The 20,383-nt window shown below is 36.5% G+C and overlaps 1 protein-coding gene across 1 annotated transcript in view; it reads right to left on the bottom strand.

Moving 5' to 3' along the window:
* Positions 1-20,383, bottom strand: part of Orc1 (origin recognition complex subunit 1) — a 32,453-nt gene that overhangs the window by 4,569 nt on the left and 7,501 nt on the right. Inside the window, exons 4-12 of the mRNA XM_089243553.1 lie at positions 18,068-18,353; positions 15,717-16,278; positions 14,927-15,218; positions 14,033-14,121; positions 13,179-13,280; positions 11,689-11,860; positions 6,612-6,869; positions 6,195-6,314; positions 568-749 (exon numbers count right to left, since the gene is read on the bottom strand). Of these exons, the coding sequence (XP_089099679.1) occupies positions 568-749; positions 6,195-6,314; positions 6,612-6,869; positions 11,689-11,860; positions 13,179-13,280; positions 14,033-14,121; positions 14,927-15,218; positions 15,717-16,278; positions 18,068-18,353 (2,063 nt within the window). The remainder of the gene's footprint in view (positions 1-567; positions 750-6,194; positions 6,315-6,611; positions 6,870-11,688; positions 11,861-13,178; positions 13,281-14,032; positions 14,122-14,926; positions 15,219-15,716; positions 16,279-18,067; positions 18,354-20,383) is intronic.

Genomic DNA, 20,383 nt, shown 5'->3' with positions numbered 1-20,383 from the left:
CCCTAGTGACAGTAATTCTGATGATAGTTGGTGCAGGAACCCACCAGCTCAGTTTTGATAACGTGCAAATAAATACATAAAGCTGAAAATTTTTGCTCGCAGTGCGAATCACTTCACTCATTAACCAAATCAAAATTTGTTCAAAATTTTTGCTTGTTAACTGAAGTTCTACTGTAGTTATAAATTGTAGACTTCAAAAGGGGGTTTGGCCTTCAAAATTTGATTTATATCAAGAGCATTTTTAGTATAATGGTATAATGCCATTCTGAATTAGGTAAGATAAACTAATAATATCCGAAAAAATAAAAGCAAAAATTTTTTATAGATAATCTATTTAGGAAGGCTCACATTAAGTTCAGCAAAATATTTGTATTGGATCTCAAGCTTTTGAATCGAGATAATGTAATGCAAGGCTTAAAAATCAACTTCAATCCCACTTGATGTTCATTTATTTCTGTGTCAAAGCATGTTTATAAGCATTTTAGCGGTTTTTGAGAAATTTATCATAACGAACATACCAAATATATACCAGATACTGAAAAAAAAAGAATTCCTGAAAAGACAAACCTTATGGCAGTAACCTCCGGTGAGGCCAGCATTTGCTGTAGCGCTGCATCGACGTGTCCCATACCTACAAGTACTTTTTTCTTCTTCGTTGGAGATGCTTTGACAGTTCCTTCTTCCGCAACTTCAGCAGCACGTTTACAGATCTCAAGAGCTCTTCTGGCATCTCCAGAAACGGCTGCAACCTATACACATCAACAAGGTGCAAATTAGATCAAGGTTGTAATCTATAACACTGATATCAGTGAAATGAAAAATAACCGAACTGTCACGCAAGTGTTTTGGGAACATAAACATTTTTATTGGGAATAGATCACATCATATATAGTATGAAATTTTAAGCTGACAACTGAAAATAAATCATCTTGAATATGATACACATAATCTATGCAAGAGAAAACAGCAAAATATTGATACCCAGTTTAGGCACCCTGTTTAGGGACCGATGCAGGGCACCGGTGTGTAGTCGCCTATCTGTAGGACCGGTTGTTGAGCTCCATTATTAAATATAATAACAATCAGAAGGTTTTATATAATACATGTTTAATTTGGTACGGACACATAAAAATGAAAGACATCACATGACAATGGTTGCTTGCCGACTGCGAAGAAAAACATTCGATTTTTTATCGCAACTTGCGTTGCTAGGTAACAAAATATTCGCATCAGAAAATTGCGAAGTGCGACGTCATAATTTTTCCGCAGTCGGTGAAAGTTCAAGTAGAGGTCGCTACACACTCCCCCCCCTAGTGTCAACGAAATGTCGTGGTCGAGTATCTGTCGGGGAAGTGGACATGACGACCGGAACGAGTCACAGTTGCTGGTACTGTACTTGGATGGACGGGTGACGTCGAAGGCACTTGGGTATGCTGGTCACTTAAGAAAGCTGGGATCAACCGATCGATGGAGATTCTCCTGGATGTCCCGTTGAAGTCGATGTCGAAGAATTTATCTCGTCGATCTTTGACCAGAAATGGGCCTTGATACGTTGGTTGCAAGGCAGAGTGTGGTGCATCGTTACGCAGGAACACATGAGATGCGGATTGTAGACATGTAGGAACATATGTTGGCGTAGATCCGTGAGTTGTTGTAGGTATGGGTTTCATTGAACGCATTAGTTTTTTAAGTTGATGGACGAAATCGGATTGTTTGACGTCTGGTATTGCGGAGAAGTACTCGCCAGGCAGTTGCAATGGTGATCCGTAGAGGATTTCGGCGGAGGAGCATCCTAAATCTTCTTTCACTGCGGATCTCAGGCCTAGTAGTGCTAATGGAAGAGCGTCAACCCAAGCTGCATGGGATTGGATTCGGCATCTTAGGGCAGCTTTCAGAGATCGGTGTTGTCTCTCGATGAGTCCATTCGCCTGAGGATGATATGCGTTCGTCTTGTGATGTTGGAATCCGAGGTATCTGCTTAAGGTTTGGAAAAGATGACTCTCAAACTGTCTTCCTTGGTCTGTGGTAATCTTCTGTGGTATGCCAAATCTGGCAAACCAGGTCGCAATTAGGGCTTTGGCGACTGTTTCGGCAGTTTGGTCTGGCATAGGTGTGGCTTCGATCCATCTGGAATATCTGTCTATTATCGTTAGGAGGTACCGTGAGCCTTGGCATAATGGCAATGGGCCAACTATGTCGAGATTGATGTGTTGAAATCTATTGTTTGGTACTTTGAATTCGGCCAGAGCGGAACGAGTGTGTCGGTGAACTTTAGAACGTTGGCATGCAATGCATGCTCTAGTCCACGCCTGACAATCTTTTTTGAGGTTGCGCCAGATGAAGCGTTGAGAAACCAACTTGGTAGTAGCTTTGATACCTGAATGAGAAAGCGTATGGAGTGATTCAAAAGCTTGTCTTCTGTGTGATTCTGGAATATAAGGACGGATGTGTTCCGTAGAAATGTCACAAAACAAGTGCTTCGTTATATTACTGTCCGACAAACGCAGTTTGACGATTTTCAATGATGAGCTTTGTTGGAGTTCACGTAATTCATCGTCACATTGAGAGTCGGCAATCGCATCGTAGTCGATTGGTGATGGAGAAGCAATAGTTGCGATGCGTGACAAAGTGTCAGCAACTACATTGTTTGGTCCGGGAATATACCTGATATCAGTAGTAAATTCTGCGATATAATTTAATTGCCGTAGTTGTCGAGGCGAAGCTTTGTTCGGGTCTTGTTTGAAGGCATACATCAATGGACGGTGGTCACTATAAATGGTAAAATGACGTCCTTCTAGCTGGCATTTGAAATGTTTAACTGCGCTATAAATAGCTAGAAGTTCTCTGTCATACGCACTGTATTTTACTTGAGACTGAGAGAGTGTGCGAGAGAAAAAACTGAGGGGTTGGATCACACCGTCATGCTCTTGCTGTAACACTGCACCGATGGCATTGTCCGATGCATCTGCTACGAGAGAAATGTGCGCGTTTGGCTTTGGATGAACGAGCAAAGTGGCGTTGCATAGCGCTTCCTTGACATCGGTGAAGGCTTGTGAAGCTTGTTGAGTCCAATTGAGTGGTTTCCGGCTGTTTTTCGCATGACCTGCTAACATAGCGGTGAGTGGTCGCTGCAGGTCCGCACACTTAGGTATGAACCGGTGGTAAAAATTCAACATGCCCAGAAATCGGCGCAAGGAAGTGGCGGAAGTGGGTTGCATAAAGTTCTTGATGACATCTACTTTGGCGGATAACGGTTTGAGTCCATTCTTGCTAATTTCATATCCCAAGAATTTGATGGTCGGGACGCCAAATATGCATTTTGGCACATTTATGCACAGTCCGTATTCGTCAAGTCGACTGAATACTTCACGTAAGTGTTGGAGATGAGTTTGCTCGTCTGGAGAAGCTACCAGGATATCGTCTAAATAACAGAATACGAATTCCAATCCTTGTAGGATCGTATTCATGAATCTCTGGAAGGTCTGCGCTGCATTGCGTAATCCAAAGGTCATATACGGAAATTCGAAGAGTCCAAACGGCGTAGTAATTGCTGTTTTTGGAATATCCGGCTCGTGCACTGGAATTTGTTGATACGCTCTAATCAGGTCGATTGAGGAATATATTGTCGTTCCGTGGAGAATGTGCGAGCAATCTGTGAGGAAAGGAATCGGGTAACGATCAGGAACTGTGATTTTGTTTAGTGCTCTATAGTCTCCACACGGTCTCCAGTCGCCAGATTTCTTTGGCACTAGATGGAGTGGACTAGGCCAACTGCTCTTCGAAGGCTGACAAAGTCCTTGTTGCATCATGAACTCGAACTCTTTTCGCGCAACTTTCAACTTTTCCGTGGAAAGCCGTCGAGGTCGGGCAAAAACTGGTGGACCTGTAGTCTCAATGAAGTGCTTGATATTGTGCTCTTTAATTTTCTTATTTTGGATGTGTGGACGGAGAATATCAGGAAACTCTTTGACTATATCCCGATATGGCGATGATAATAGATCGATACCGTTCAAGCAAAAAGATGGAGCTGCGATATTTCTTGCAATGGAACAAGTGGCAGATAGCAAGGTCGTTCCATCGATGAGGCGATGATGTTTGCTATCGACTAACAGATTGAAATGCGATAGAAAATCTACACCAATAATTGGTCGGGTTACGTCGGCTATGATGAATGGCCAAGCAAATGTCCTTCGGAGGTTCAAATTCAATGTTAGAAGTTTGGTACCGTAAGTTGAGATAGAGGAACCATTGGCAGCTGTAAGAATCAACTTCTCGGGTTTCTTATGGGTATTGACGACAGTTCGCGGGACGACTGACACATCAGCGCCCGTGTCGATCAAAAAAGTCCAGTTGGTGGAAGGATCGGCCAGTATGACTCTGTCGACGAATTGGCAGCCGTGGCCTTGGCCGGTGGACGACTGCCTTATTAGTTTCCCGGTGAGGTTTTGAAGGAGCAGGGCTGTTGACATTTCTTAGCCTGAGCTCCGAAACTGGTGTGATAGAAGCAGAAGCCATTTTCAGCTTGTTTGTATTGGGCTCGGCTGTGGGATCGCGAGCGAGAATACCGTTCGCGATGACGGAATCGAGGTCTAGGCTGTCGCTGTGAAGTGTGAATAGCGGCCTTCAGCTCACTCAACTCTTTGGTCAGAGCTGCGACTTGTTGCTCCAGTGATTGGCTGATTGCGTTCTCAGGTCGACCGGATGCTGAACAGATATTTGGAATGGCCAACTCAGCGATTTTATCTGCCATCGAAGCGAGTTGTGGAAGCCCTTCGCTCGAAGCAGCTAGTATAGCTTGGACGTTAGCGGGGAGTCGCGCTAACCACAACGATTTCAGCAAGTCATCACTGAAGTTATGTCCGGCAAGCTCACGCATTCGGGCAAGCAGATGCGATGGTTTTTGATCTCCTAGTTCTAAACCTTGCAGTAGCGTACGGATTTTCGATGATTCGCTCTCCGCGTAAACCTGAATCAATCGTGTCTTCAGCGCGTCGTATTTATTCTGCTGGGGAGGTTCTAGAACTAAATCTTGGACTTTCGATAAAATATCGGCATCGATACCAGCGATAGTATGGTTGAACTTCGTAGCATCGGCAGTTATCGCTGCGATCGAGAATTGTGCTTCTAGTTGGATAAACCACAAGTTTGGATTGTTTCTCCAAAATTTGAGGCGGCTTTATAGCGACGCGATCGACATTCGGCGGATTGTCCATTTGGAACGGAGGAAACGATTACTCGCTTACCTTGAGAAGCTTGCTGTTCGAAATCATGGCGCTGTTCGAAATCACGTCCGGCGTCGCCAGTTTAGGCACCCTGTTTAGGGACCGATGCAGGGCACCGGTGTGTAGTCGCCTATCTGTAGGACCGGTTGTTGAGCTCCATTATTAAATATAATAACAATCAGAAGGTTTTATATAATACATGTTTAATTTGGTACGGACACATAAAAATGAAAGACATCACATGACAATGGTTGCTTGCCGACTGCGAAGAAAAACATTCGATTTTTTATCGCAACTTGCGTTGCTAGGTAACAAAATATTCGCATCAGAAAATTGCGAAGTGCGACGTCATAATTTTTCCGCAGTCGGTGAAAGTTCAAGTAGAGGTCGCTACACCAGTATCATAATACAATGGAACACTCATGTAACCATGACTGAGAAAAAATATGGTTATACATATAGCACTATAGGAAGTGTGCTACTAAACCACACATACACCTCGTTCATATTCCTCTGCGGAACCTCTAACAAATTGGTACATGCGGGAATGTGCGTGTACGTGTAGTGAAACGTGACATGAAGTTTGTTTCTGTGTAATGCTTGTTATGTGTAGTGCTGCCATCTGCCACCAATTTTTCTAACTATGAGTGAAGTGTAATGATTGAATAATTAATCGTTGTAGGCCTGTTGCTCTCTGTGGCGAGACTTTTTAATGGGGAGATTGACTCGCATTTACGCATCGAAGTTAGAAAGTGCGCTGAGAGTGGAGAAAAATGTCCTAAGCGTTATAGTGGGTATTCGATGTGCTATACTGTCTATTCTATTGTTAAGTCCTTATCTATTGTTATACAAGATTTTCACTGTATATCATTGCTTATTATGATAAAATAACTTTGGGGAGAATGGAAAGAGACAATTTTAGAGTATATTTTTATATTTTTGAACTTAATATTGAAAAGAGATGGCCATTACCTTTCTAGCAACAAGTTGCACAGCATCTGAATCGAACACTTGAAGTTCTTGAATACGACTCATTACAATTTCTTGCAGTTCTTTGAATGTGTATGGCTGAAAAGTTCTTCTAGTGAGCCCCTAAAAAAATACAACACCAATATATAAAATGCTGAACCTAAACATATTTTCTATTTTTGATAATCTTGATTTATATTTTTTTTTATGTACGCGATATAATCAGGAAAATTAGTTACAATTATGATGAAAAATAAACTTTGAATAAAATTTTTTTGAGAATTCTTAAATTTTAACACTGACATTTATATTTCTTACACATAAAATACCAAAACATAACACTTTGAATATGGACTTAAAATTTATAATAAATTTTAAACTTGACTGCAGCATTGATGATATGTGAAAATTTAGACTTACTAGCCTACTTGATATACGACTCATCATAAGTCTTTCAGGAAGGTCCAAGGTATTTGCAATTGCTATCACAATGAGTTTGGAAGAAGGTTTCGTAGGCCAATCAAATATGTTATACATGACAGTCTGTTTCCGAGTCCAGAGTTTATCAAGTTCATCAACAAGCAAAACAATAGCTTCTTTCTTAGGCCCTGGTTTTGTAAATCTTTTTTCCAATAATTGGGCTGCTTGTTGTGGAGCTATTCTCTCGCCAGTTAATTTCTACAATGTTGAAAAAAAAAAAATCATTCAATACAAAGTATCACATTAGTCAGAAATGGCATTTTATTGAGAAAAAAAAATCACTTCACTCCAATGGCATAAATCAGGGGTAGCCAACCCACGGTATCAGAAGTGGCACCAGAATGCTTTCCAAAAATTAAAGAAATTCCATTTCATTTTTCAATCAAAAATAAATTCTCTCCAACTTTTAAACAATCTTTTTTCTCATGATGATTTTATAGGCTGCTAAACTTATATTTAGTTAATATTTTAAGAGTGCCTACCACACTAAGTGATGATTTTCTATATTCAATGCGTTTCTGTTCAGTTTTTAATCTTTTGGACGTATTTGCTGGGCGTCCCATTTGTATGAGATTTAGCATGATCCACACTGGGAGGTGTGTGGATCACCTCCCATATATCACCTCCATAGGACATACAATACATGTCCATGAATTATTGGGGGGGGGGGGGCTAAGCCCTCACACAGAGTTTACTGGGGTCGGAGCCCAAGCACCCTGAGTCAGCAGGTTCGGTGTCTATGCCCAATATGGTGTAAGAAAGATGAACTTCTACCAATAGACATACAAATACAAAGACCACAACAAACAAAATGCCTAACGAGGTTGCTGAAAAAAGATGCCATAAAAATATGGATGTCGAATGCATATGTAAACTATATCAAAAATACACTAATCCAATATAATAAGAACCAATAATTATTATAAAATATAAATATAATGGCCATAAAAAATTATGGTTGTCTCATCTAAGTATGGATAGCTTCTCAATTTATTTCAATATCTTTATTACATTTCTTTTTAAACATGTCAATTGTGTTAAAATTCATGACCCTTGAAGGTAAGCTATTCCATTTATTCGCAACCCTATTAGGGGAAAAACTCCCTGTTACACCACAACCTAGAATTATCCCTCACCAATTGATACTAGTGTCACCTAGTTGAAGCAGTTGATTGATGATGTATTAACCATTTAAAGGCCAATGTGCCATTTAAATGGCCTTTAAATGGTTAAACAGAATTAAAATGTTGCGAATAAATGGAACATAGCTTTTATTTACAAAAATATCCAATAAAAATTGATTCAAACATTTCCGGTATTTTATCGTATATATAGAAGAGAGTTCAAACTATTTTTCGAAATGAATTTGGAAACTTCAGGTTGATATAAAAATTTTTGACAGAATTTTGAAATTTGACATTTTTTGGGCATTTTTTCCCCATTTTGATTAAAATTTGCCAAAATTTCAATTTTGAAGTAAATTGAAACTTATTTTGTTTTCTACCAGTTAATATATCAAAGTAAATCAATTAATTTTTTTGTAGTGTTAAACGTTAACAAACTACATGCATTCAAAAATGCATGTTCCATTTATGGAACATTGGCCTTTCAAGAGAGCGAGATTCTAGGGATATCTAATGTGTGGAATGCGCTTCTTCGATCTACCCGTTCGAATCCCAGGGTTTTGCCCTCATTCGACATGTGTATAGGGGCTAATTCTGGGTAATATGACACAGAAGAATGTTCTTTGTGGGGTGGATTATTTATATTGGGTGAGTACTTTTTTCTTCTTGCATTCTTAGAAATGTATGTTTTTGCAAACTCCAGACTAATCAAACCGAGTTCAACAATCGTAGATAGTCTTGTTGTGTTCAGCTGAGTGTAACAATATCAAAAAGATATTTCACATTAGAAACTGTAGGATATTTAGAAACTCTTTTAGATTCTGAATCAGAAAAAGTAGATATATGCCAGTTACGTGCTTATGAAAATGGGAAATTCGTGGATGAAGATGATTTGTTGAAAATGATCTAAGTATCAACAGTTCTAACTGATGTATGTGAAATGCTAGGTAATTTTTCAACAACAAGAATGAGGTGTTAGAAAACTCCTGAAACATGTTCTTCAAAAGATGTAGGGAAGAAAAAAAAACACTCAAGTTTCAAGAAAAAGCAAGACAATTTTGAGCAATCCGAAAAAAAAAACAAAACTATTGCATAGGATAAAAAAAATTATTTCTAGAATTCGATCGAAACCTCAGCTCTGGATTCCATTAGAAAAAGATTGGCCACATGACCATTATAGCACATTGGATAATTCATTCAGAGCTGCGAGAAGCGGATTGTATTTCGCATTTGAAATTCCAAAGAGAAGTAGCAATGGACCTTCTACGAACAAAGAAGGGGTTAATTATTCATCCAGGTACATGTTGTCAACTGAAAAAAGATGCCAGGCCATCTGATGGCCATTATATTGTGTCTGCGATGCAAGGATGGTGTGAGGTTTGCTAAAAAACACTATGTTCAAAAGCTATCAATGTGAAAAACAGGTCAATCAAATATATATGTTTTCCTTCTTTTATCACGGACATTAGAAAAAAATTTGAATTTTCTGCACTCATTTTCATGTTAAAAAAACCAGTATGTGTTGCAAATTTGAATTTGTAGTATAAAATAGAAAATTTCATGTGATAACTGTACTCCAGAAATAAATGATCATGAGAATTTATGAGATTTCCATTTATGGAACATCGTGATAAACAAAGAAAAAATTTTTTTCTTCAAATTTCAAAGCTGATCTATGTATGGGCATGCAAAAGGACCTAATTCCAAATTTCAAAACAATAAGTGACTTTGTTCATAGTTCGGCCTTTAAACAGTTAACTCATGATCCATTTCATCCATCCTGTTGAAAATTTTAAACACTTCAATCATATCCTCTGACATCTGAGTTCTACCAATGTAAACATTTTCAAAAAATGAAGTCCTTCTTCATAGCTTAAGTCACATGTGCTATCAACAGCATGCTTGGCTCTTCTCTGCACCCACTCGATCATGTCAATGTCCCCCTGTAAGTATGGTCTCCAAAACCTAATGTCATACTCCTTTCCAGGGGACCAACCAAGCCCAAGAAAAATGGAAGGATCACTTTATGAGAACACAGTGAAATTTTTTGAGAATGAACTCAAGCATTCTGTTTGATTTTTTGGCCACAATGTTCAGAGAACTGAAGCTGCTAATCAATAAGAATACCTAGATCAGTGATCCTAGTTGCAACTGGGATAGTGATATCGTGCAACTCAATAAGTGAAATGTGGGTTGTTTGAAACAAAATGAGTGACCGGGCACTAGTCAATGCTAAAAGACACACTCCATTCATTTACCCATGCTGCAAACCTGTTTAGGTTGGATTGGAGCAACTCCCTATCGCTTTGATTCCCGACTACTCCCATTAGCTTCACGACATCTGTGAATTCGGTAACAATACCATCCATATCCTGATCAAGTTTCTCGATAAAAAATGAAAAACACATACACAATCTCTTGTGATAATAAAACTCATAACTAAAACATAAAAACAATGTAGAACTCAAAAGAGTGACAAACTGAACATTTTTATGAAAATAAAGAGGACAGCTGAAAAATATTTTGCAGAAACACAGAATGCTTGTGTTCCGGAAAAACGGGATGCATGGTATCTATTAAAATTTATAGAATGACATGTGCATAGAAAATAATCTTGATCGTGCCACTGCTTGGAAAAAGGCTGGCCACCTCTGGCTTAAATAAACCCTGAAATAAATTTTCTCATGCATAATCAGTATAAAGTAAAATTTAAAGAGAGTGATAATAAAAATAAAACTATGTTGTGATTAAACTCACACCATTTTTGCACTTGAAATATTACAAAATTTTAATGACGCATCTTTTATGGCTTTTGTGCTTCTTTTGAGTTGATCCGGGTTAAATTACAACTAGCAATTTTATTCTAGAAGAGACATAATCACTAGAATTGAATATCAGAACGGGTAAATTGGAAGATTTTTTTTTTCTTGTTGGAGCCATTTGATAAAACGCCAGGCTATGTTACCACCTCTGGAGCAGCACACGATACCTAATAAAAGTAAGTGCTGAGTTGAAAATAAGATCAGTTTTTTAACTCTTTAAAACATTCAAATATTTCTTTTCAAAATAGACTCGTCAAAGTTTTGACTACTTCCTTTTCCCCCCACCGTTGACCTGTTATTTCCTGTTCCTGCCACTGACAAGAGATTTCATCTTCTTCCCCGCAATTAACAAAAACCAAAAAAACATACCCATACTCCACCTATCTGAGCCATCTTGGGGGTTAAAGGGCAAATAATAGTTTCAAGTAACCCCTTTTCTTTTTATAACGATAGTGATTGTACATAACAAGGGGTGTACATGGGATCAACCTTTGGGGGGGGGGGGGAAGCACAAAGATTTTCCTCAGGAGAATTTTGAGTTACTAACCTTCAAATAGCATTTAAATTAACTAACAAAAATGGATTAAATTACATATAAAAGGTATTTTATTTTTTACGAAAATATTAATTTTTTAAGAAGTTTTTGGTTTTCTCGGGGTGGGGGAGCTCTGCATACCCTTTGTACATAACCATGATCATAGAATGATGCTCTTTAAACCAGGGCTGGACAAAACCCAGGTGCCAGGTTGCCATGGAACTAAAAAAATCATATCTGCAACTAAAATTTTCTTTGTGTAGCTACTAAATTGCTGGATGAGAATAGCACAAAATGTTTGGAGTATATAGCAGCATATCTGCCAATATAAAAGAGGGTAAATACGCCCTGGGAAAGTCGAAATAAACATTATTTTGGACTTTTTTCTTCAGGTAAAATTTTTTTTGGTGTCTAAAAAATTGTTCTGGTACATAGATGTTTTTTAAGATTTGTCCAGCCCTGCTTTATAATCAGGGCTTATTAATAGGGTTTAAAAAAATAGGAATTAAAGTATGAAGTGATATAAGTGCAATTACTTTGAATATCTGAACATAACACTGATACGGATCAGTCATTTTCATGCCATTTACTTCAATGAATTGAAACTCTGGTAATCTGTTGCTGTCACGTTCTTTTTCTAAATTTCTAATCACTTCATGAACAGTGGCTGTTTTTCCAGTACCAGGCACACCCGATACATACATACACCTGTAACAGGAAAAATGACATTATGTATACATACAGCAAACTAAAAAAAATTCCACACTAAACAAAATATTTTATTAATATCAATTAACTAGAAGGAATGCAGAAAAAAACCCCAACGAAAAAGTGAAAAAGTAAATGCCCCTCCCCCCGTTTAAGAAGCCAATAACTGCTTATGATCAAGAGAGAAAAAAACAAAATGATTGAAAAATATTTTCATTGACGCATTAAAATTACATAATTATTTTAATCAAGTTTTTGACCGTTTTTACAAATATATGTTAGTTAATCTCATTTTATTTTAAAAATGCTCAGATTATTAGAAAATTTGAACATTGCGCATGCAAATTATGTTTATTTAGCTTAAAAACATCATTTTTCAAGCCAGTTCGGAGAGATATAATGAATAGTTTTCCTAGTTTTTCAACTTTGTTAAAAGCAGGTCTGGCTGTATTTAATGTGTCATATTTTGGATTTCAAGTTTTTCAAAAGGATGTGACACACTTTATTAATCTCTGTGAATTGGTGAATTGTCCATTCTAATGAAAGAAAAATTATTATTGTGGCATAAAAGAAGCTTGTAATTATAATTAATCCAGTGATATTATTCTTAAAAAAATCGATTTGTTATTTATGAAAACACGGTAGAAGTTCAAGAAGATGCAATCACAAGCCCATTTATGTAAGAAACATTTTGAACATTACATCTTATGAATTTAAGGGAAAAAAAAGGGACTAAGGAAAATAGAATTATATGGACCATAGGAAACAGCTTTGCACACGATAACAAGTTATAGAAGAGGCTTTCTTCCAGAGAAAAGAAAAACAATTCTGTTTTCATTATCAATAGACATCTCTTCCCTTATCAACTGACGCTTCCTGTCAGTTTTATAGAACATGAAAATTATTTTTAGAAGGAACATTGAAACACCATTAGTTTTTAATTCAATTCAGACTAATTTTTAATAAAATAGAAAATTTTCTTCCAAAGTTAATCGAATTATTTAGAACTAATTTGTAAAAAAACTTTCATTTTAATAGTTAATCCTTTAAGCAACATTGACGAAATATCTTGCCCCTTTAAAAGCCTCTTTTACTATCCAGATATTTTGTTAAGTTTATTTCTCAATGGCAATCTTTTCTGTACACCCATATCTTCACATATGCTGAAAATCAAAAGAAAACCTACCTTATTAAAAACCCATGGCATTTTACAGGGGGCTTAATGATTTCTACTGTGGTGCGGAAAGAGCTAATAAGTATTTAAGAACTTTTATGTATATTATTTGGTATGAGAAAAGACAAATTTGTGTTATTTTACCCTCCAGTTTTATCAAGAAGATTGCTTTCAACAAAAGCATAGATATCAGCATATTCTTCATCACGACATGGCAGAGAGCCGGGAACTGCTGAAACATGCAACCTATAAAATAGAACATTCAATCTATACATTTATACAAAAATTGCCACGTTTTTAAGACAAATAAATTCAATTGGTCGAATGGTCAATACGTTTCGGCTCTTCAATGGAGAGCCGTCATCAGGACCTCGTGGCCAGAATTCACATGAATCAGTCGTGGAGGGGTGATGTTTATGTCTGGTCGTCCGAAGAGTTCGCCTTTGTATTTGCTGCGTCTGAGTGGTCTTTGGATGCGAACTGGGGAGCCATCTGTAGCAAAGCGTTGAAAGTTTTGTCACGACTGAGGTTGATAAAGCCTGTCCAAGCTGACAAAATAGGTAGCGTGTTCCTTCCGTCAGCTTGGACAGGCTTTATCAACCTCAGTCGTGACAAAACGTTCAACGCTTTGCTACAGATAGTTCCCCAATTCGCATCCGAAGACCACTCGGACACAGCAAATACAAAGGCGAACTCTTCAGATGACCAGACGTAAACATCACCCCTCCACGACTGATTCGTGTGAATTCTGACCACAAGGTCCTGATGACGGCTCTCCATTGATCCATTGAAGAGCCGAAACGCATAGACTATTCGAATTTATTTGTCTTAAAAACGTGGCAATTTTTGTATAAATTAAAACCAGGCAAAGTTTCTCATTTTTGTGACAATGTATACATGTTAAAAAAAAAACCAATTTAGCTCATTATTTAACAAAAAGTCATAAACATAACTGAGTTTTTCAAGTTTTGAATAATAATATGAGTATAAACATCTACCTCTGTCGAGATTCTTCAAGAAGACTCTGGGGTGTTTTAGCAGGCGTTTCCCTCTTTGGTATGGTTGGTGTAGTGACACTTGAAATGCGCTACAAATATATATAAAAATAACCCCATCATATATAATGCTGTATTTTATCCATGAAACAATGTTTTAAAATATTCTGATATGCCAAATGAATATGTCAAATGCAAATTTATATCAACACTGCAATTTTTTAAATTTGGGAACTTCAATAAGTGAAACCGATATGAATCATTCATATATCTGATCATCTATAATCCATTTAACAAATGGGAAAAATATATTTAATGTTACAGAAATGTAAAAAATATGAAATTGTTGTATCTTATGCATGGACATTATTCATGTATGAATAAAAATCACACAATTTAACAAGTGATTGAAGCATTCACTATATTCACTTTTTTATTTTAGTGTAACCACTGAAATTTCATTAAGTTCCTATGAGTGTTTAACATCCTAATTAAATTAAAAATTTTCTTTTTACTTCTTAGTTTTTTTTGCAGTTGTGAAGTAAAAAAAATTGCAGGTCCGATAGCTCGAGTTACATAAAATTCATACTTATTTTACTTATATTTTAAATTTATGGTTATATTCCAAACCACTGTTACATATGGTTTGGCATAATTGGTGCAACATAAAAAAAAAAAGAATCCCTTGATTCCCAGAACTGATTGTAGGCATTAAATGACACTAGATGTATGTGCATCCTTAGATTAGGTTAAAAATCATTTATATTAATGCAAGTCTCAATAAGAAAAAAAACCACCAAAAAACATACATATCATGACACTTAAACCTTCATCAACATACAGGGAAGGACTCGAGTTTGATTTTCAAAAATAAGTTCTAATGAGAAGGGGTCTTACTTTCTTGTAACATGGTGTTCTAACTGCCCTTGCATTACTTGTGCACTTTTTATTGGACTTTGGTGTTATGTTTCTGATGCTGGAATGTTTGAGTTGTTTTGTCTTTGGTGTTACAGCCAGAGTTTCGACTTGACCGTCTGACTCTGAATCACTCACATCACTGGGTTTATACACACTTTCATCACTGTCGCTCACATCAGAGTTGTAAAACTTTGTTCTTGTACGTTCTAATGCAGACTTTTTAGACACAACTTTTGCTTTCTTTGGTGTGGCCAATAAATCCTCAATTTCACTGTTGTAAAAGAGTATAGAAATATATTTCTTGTGATATCAGTAACATTTGGATTAAAAAATACATATTAGTTTCATGCTGGCACGAGTATTCTATAATACAATTAGTTGGAAATGGTGATTTCACATGAACAGTGATCAGTTCTAAGCTAAACTTTGATCATATAATAATCTCTTCAGCTGAAATACCGTATTTCAACATGCATAAAGAACCCCTTTTTGCCAAAAAAATGGTCCCCCAAAATAGGAGGGGGGTTTCTTATACTGGGAGAGTATTATAGATATATCTCAACTTTTTTCAAATTTTAAGCCCAAAAATCAGGGTTTTTTTTAAACATGAGGATCCCTTAAGCACGTTAAAATAAGGTAATTCAAATTCTGATAAAGGTTTCTTTGGAAAAACATGAATATTTATTTTGTTCAGTAAAAAGACAGAAAAAATGTTAATTAGAGTGTGATTATAATTGAAGTTGTGGTTACAATATAATGGTTAAATTACCTATACAATCCATTAGGGATTGGTTTAACTTTTCTCCCATATCTTGTTACAGTCTCTTCTTTTTTTTCAGTTGCTCCGAAACGATCAGAATCAGCATCAAACTTTAATGAGCGTCTTGGGGGTGGCTTCCTAACTGCGGGCGAGTCTGGTACATTCTCATTTTTGTTTCTTGGCTCTGTCTTACACTTTCTCCTAGGAGTCATTCTAGCTCTTTTCATTGGCGATTCAAAGTCACACGACATATCAATATCACCATTCTTTTTCTCAAAACCATTAAATTCAGATTTCAATTCATCTTTATCAATTTTTTCATGAGTTGATAATGATATCCTGCTGATGTCTAATCCAAGGGCCACAATCGATTCATTTTTCTTTATGGTCTTTGATCCATTTGGAGAATTACAGAGTTGCTTTCGTGATTTGCTTAATCTATGACTTCTCTGAGATAAGACATTATTCTCATCGCCTATATGAAAGCCATTCAGTTCTCTTTCAATTTTGTGAATTAACACAACAGGTTGCTTTGAATCATCTACACTGTCTGATTTCACATAAAAAGCATCTGAAAAGATTATAAAGAAATAAAAAAATTATTTGTAATTAATTTTGAATTTCTGGTAAACACATAAAAAAGCAAAACAGCAGTCACACAAAACAAATTTCATTACTGATCTCTTAAATCTAATTAACGCAACCAAGGGTGAAAATTGTTATTACATATTATTGAATTAGAGCAATTTGAATACACACAAATGGGATTGCAATTAGACTTTTATACACTGTCCTTGTGATATTACCATATTTCCGTGCATAATCAGGCATGCCAGAAAATTATGAGCTTCAGCAGCATGACAGAAAATCAGCTTATCTGGAACACTTTTTCTTGGAACTTGAATTTCCTGTCTGAAGCAGTTTTTTTTTGTTGAAGGAAAAAAAATCTGAATACATCATTCAAAGATGGCACAAAATTGATGTCAATGCTTATATTCAGAGCTCAAAAACATTCAGAAGAGTGTTTTTACCCTGAGGATGTCATAGTGACTGTTGCCACAAAAGGCCCCCATGACGAGTAAATTGATGAACTAGTATAAAAGGGAAGTATGGGGGTAAAAGACCCAATGCAATTTTCAAGCAAAAGTTCATACATGTTATGGATAGTGCACCAGTCTATTTGAATGAACTATCAAAGCAAGCTTCAAACAGCACTAGATTGCACTAGCTTCTCCATTACTCTAGGTGGATTATCATTGTTTCAACCTGCAGATGAACACTGGAACAAATCCATCAAAACAGAAATGAAAAATTATGGAAAGCGTAGCTGCAAAGAGTAAAATTCATGAAATCAGGGAACAGACTAGTGCATCGTATACAATTGTATGGAATACTTCCGGTCAATTAAAAAAACTCATTTATCAGATATTGATACACTTCACAAAGGAAAGCCGAAGGAGCTTCCATGACAGATTGACAGAATTGATGGTATCTGGGACAATGCACTGTCCTCAAAGTGAGCAATATCGCCCCTCCCTCAGGAGATGATGGAATGGATCGGGAGGGAAGGAGGTAGAAGTCATAGATTATAACATAACATAGCTGCCAACTTTTGAAAATGAAAATTAGGGAGATTTTTGTGTGTGTGGACCCGTATTTTATACTAAAACCACTCCCTAATAAATACAAAAGGGATTTTTTCAAATAAAATAGGGATTTTCCACACATAAAAGTTGAAGTGTAAGGAATAAAATCTCTACACAAATATTGAAGTCAAATAAAATAGGGATTTTACATAAATGGAAGTTAAATTAGTTCGGGAATAAAATCCCTATGCAAAAAATCCAAACTCCATTTATTTTGATTCCTTTCTCATTAAAATATGTGCGATAATGAGCGATGTTTACTGATCATTATATTGGATTAAAAAATGACATGGAGGAAATAGAAAAATATTTGGGACCAGTCTTACTGGTCGTTATAATGGAATGGTCATTGTAATGAGCATAGACTGTATTTCAGTATACAGTCGAATCCTGTTTTAACGAATACCGTTGTAGCAAAAATCACATTTTAACAAACACTTTTCTAATCCCCAGATAAATTAACATAAGAATAATGCAAAAACCCAGAATTTCTTTATAATGCAATTTTGTTACAAAGACGTGATTTCTCCGGTCTCTTGGAGTTTGTTATAGCAGGATTCGACTGTATTGCATCAAGATAATTTTTTTTCTTACGACCAATAAATAAATATTTACTACAAACTATATGAACTTTTACTGTTATGTTATGTTAAGAGAATCATCCAGTGATATACACCCTAAAAAAAAGTAAATAGGCAGCAACATTGAACAGACCTGAGCTTTTCCCCTTCTTCAATGTGATGCTCTGAACGGATTCACTTTGCTTCAGTGCTGATCCAGCCTTTGATTGAGAACTCAAACGTATAGGTTTTCTGTTTACAGGAGTACCATACAGCAAAACAGGCTTTTGATCTCTGGTCTTCCTTAGGTCTTTGCCTGCAGAAAGTTTAGGTATGAATCTTATGCCCGAAAACTTGAACCGGCAATAAAACACAGGCATGGTTTTCTCTTTACTTGAAACAACCGATTCAGGAGAGCCTTCTTTTGGAATAAATATCACCTGGCAGGAAGGAGGGAAAAACAGAAAAGGTATTTATGAAACACTGATGTAGTAGTGAATATAGTCCAACTTTGTAAATGGGTTATCGGGATAACATGTTACTCAGCTTACTAGGTCACTTTAAAAAAAATCAGACTGTCCTCTATGGTGTTCTCATGTTATCAAACATGACACTGTATCTCCACATTCTGCTTAAGGGGTCACTTTTTAGAAAGTATGCCTACACAAATTTTCATACAAAACAAACTCTTCATAAAATGCATATAAGTTGAATGTTCAATTATTGGGATTTTCTTGCCATTTGACAGAGCATAGTCCCCCCCCCCTCCCTCCCCCACTAAGATAGGCCTTCAGTCTGGGGGCAAACTCTTAGATAAGAAGAAATCTGTGACAGACTCCTAATTTTTATGATAATACCATGAATAACTGCAATAAATTCTGATAATTGTAATTAACTGCCCTTATAAAATTAAACCATCAGTTTTTTTAAATTTTAGTCTTATTAATATGAGGCCTGTATATGCAACTGAGCCCTCTAGTTCAGTTTCATGTAGGTGCATGTGTTAAGATCCCTACCTAACAAGTATTTACTGGTAGAATAAATGCCAGTTTTATTTTTTTCAATACATTTTGATGATTTTGAAATTTTTGCCACTAGAAATAAATGACACAATATTGTCCTGTTGCACTAAGAAATATAAACAACACACTCGAGATATAATATAGGTACAATTGTGCTAAATGTGACACAGATTTAACAGATGAAATGCTGAGGAAATACACAAGATGAGGAACTTGCAGGTAGCTTGTTCATGTATTTTACAATGCCCATTTCATTGTCACACTCACTATATGCTTGGATAATTTTTAAGGAATCCTCAGGCTCCACAGTTTCTCAATGAGGATTTCTTCTTGTGCAGGTGCTTTGCGCAACAAATGCCCTCCAATTCTCCTACATACCAAAAAAATGAAAGAAATGTGCCTTCTGACAGTGCGAAGGATGCTAGAAACTGTTTTGTAGAAAGTGTTGCTGCTACTGTCAAGCATGCATATTGTTCAACTTTTATTCATGCCTAATGAACTTTAGAACATATTGTGGGTTCATTCATAGTTCTTGTTCATGGGCATCATTTCGCTTTCAGACATGTATTAATTTATAATTACGTGTTGAGTCATATCACCTTTTTTTCTCTATTATAATTTGTACTCCCGCAAAAGTCATAAAACAAGTTAAATCTTATACAGTCAGACCTGGGTATAACGTAATCTCTAGATATCAAATAAAAATGATTTCATAAGTGGGATTATGTAATGGAGAGTGAATCTTTTTGCCAATTATGCTAGCAGAACTATCGAAAAACGGATGTTATAAGTGGGGTGACGTTAAAAGAGGTCTTACTGTATGTGGTCATTTCAACATCATTCATCAATCAGTTACTTTTAATAGGGCTTGAATTTCTTATGGGGGTTTCAGGTTAGTCCAAAATCCAGCTGTTCTAGTGTTAAAGTAGCCAATCATTCAATCTGGGTCCTGTCTGGTGTATATGCAAAATTTTTTGCAGAGATTGGCCTAAAATTGCACACATAGAAGTGAAAATGGCCTTATCTTAGGCTTTCACAAAATTCCACGATCAGGAATGGATGGAAAAATCAGGGGTCTGTCCAGACTTTTTTGTAGGCATTGGTGTAGATACGGGGGGGGGGGCGTCCTAACTCCTCCCTCAAGCAGAGATTTTAAAGTTATTTTATTTTGCAGGAAAAAATTAAACCCCCCCCTCCAGAAGAAAATTTTTTCTGAAACCCCTCTCGAGAAAATTCTGCATACGCCTGTATTTGTGGGGGTCCTGTTTTGTGAAAATTCTCTTATTTTTGTGAAAAGAGTCATTATTTTGCAAAACATAAGTAATTTTGTACAAAGCGAAATAATCTAGTTAATTTATCACAAAGGAAATGCCAAATTTAAGGTTTCATTGATTTGTACTTTGTGAAGGGTCCAGAAAACGGACCCAAATTTTGGCTGGACAGACTCC

Source organism: Pholcus phalangioides, unplaced genomic scaffold (genome assembly GCF_987345545.1).
Source record: "Pholcus phalangioides strain wild (caught in Gottingen) unplaced genomic scaffold, Ppha-v1.0 ptg000015l_1, whole genome shotgun sequence".
NCBI classification, from domain to species: domain Eukaryota; kingdom Metazoa; phylum Arthropoda; class Arachnida; order Araneae; family Pholcidae; genus Pholcus; species Pholcus phalangioides.
Note: the sequence above shows the minus strand (reverse complement) of the source record. Positions and strands in the feature narration are given on the sequence as shown.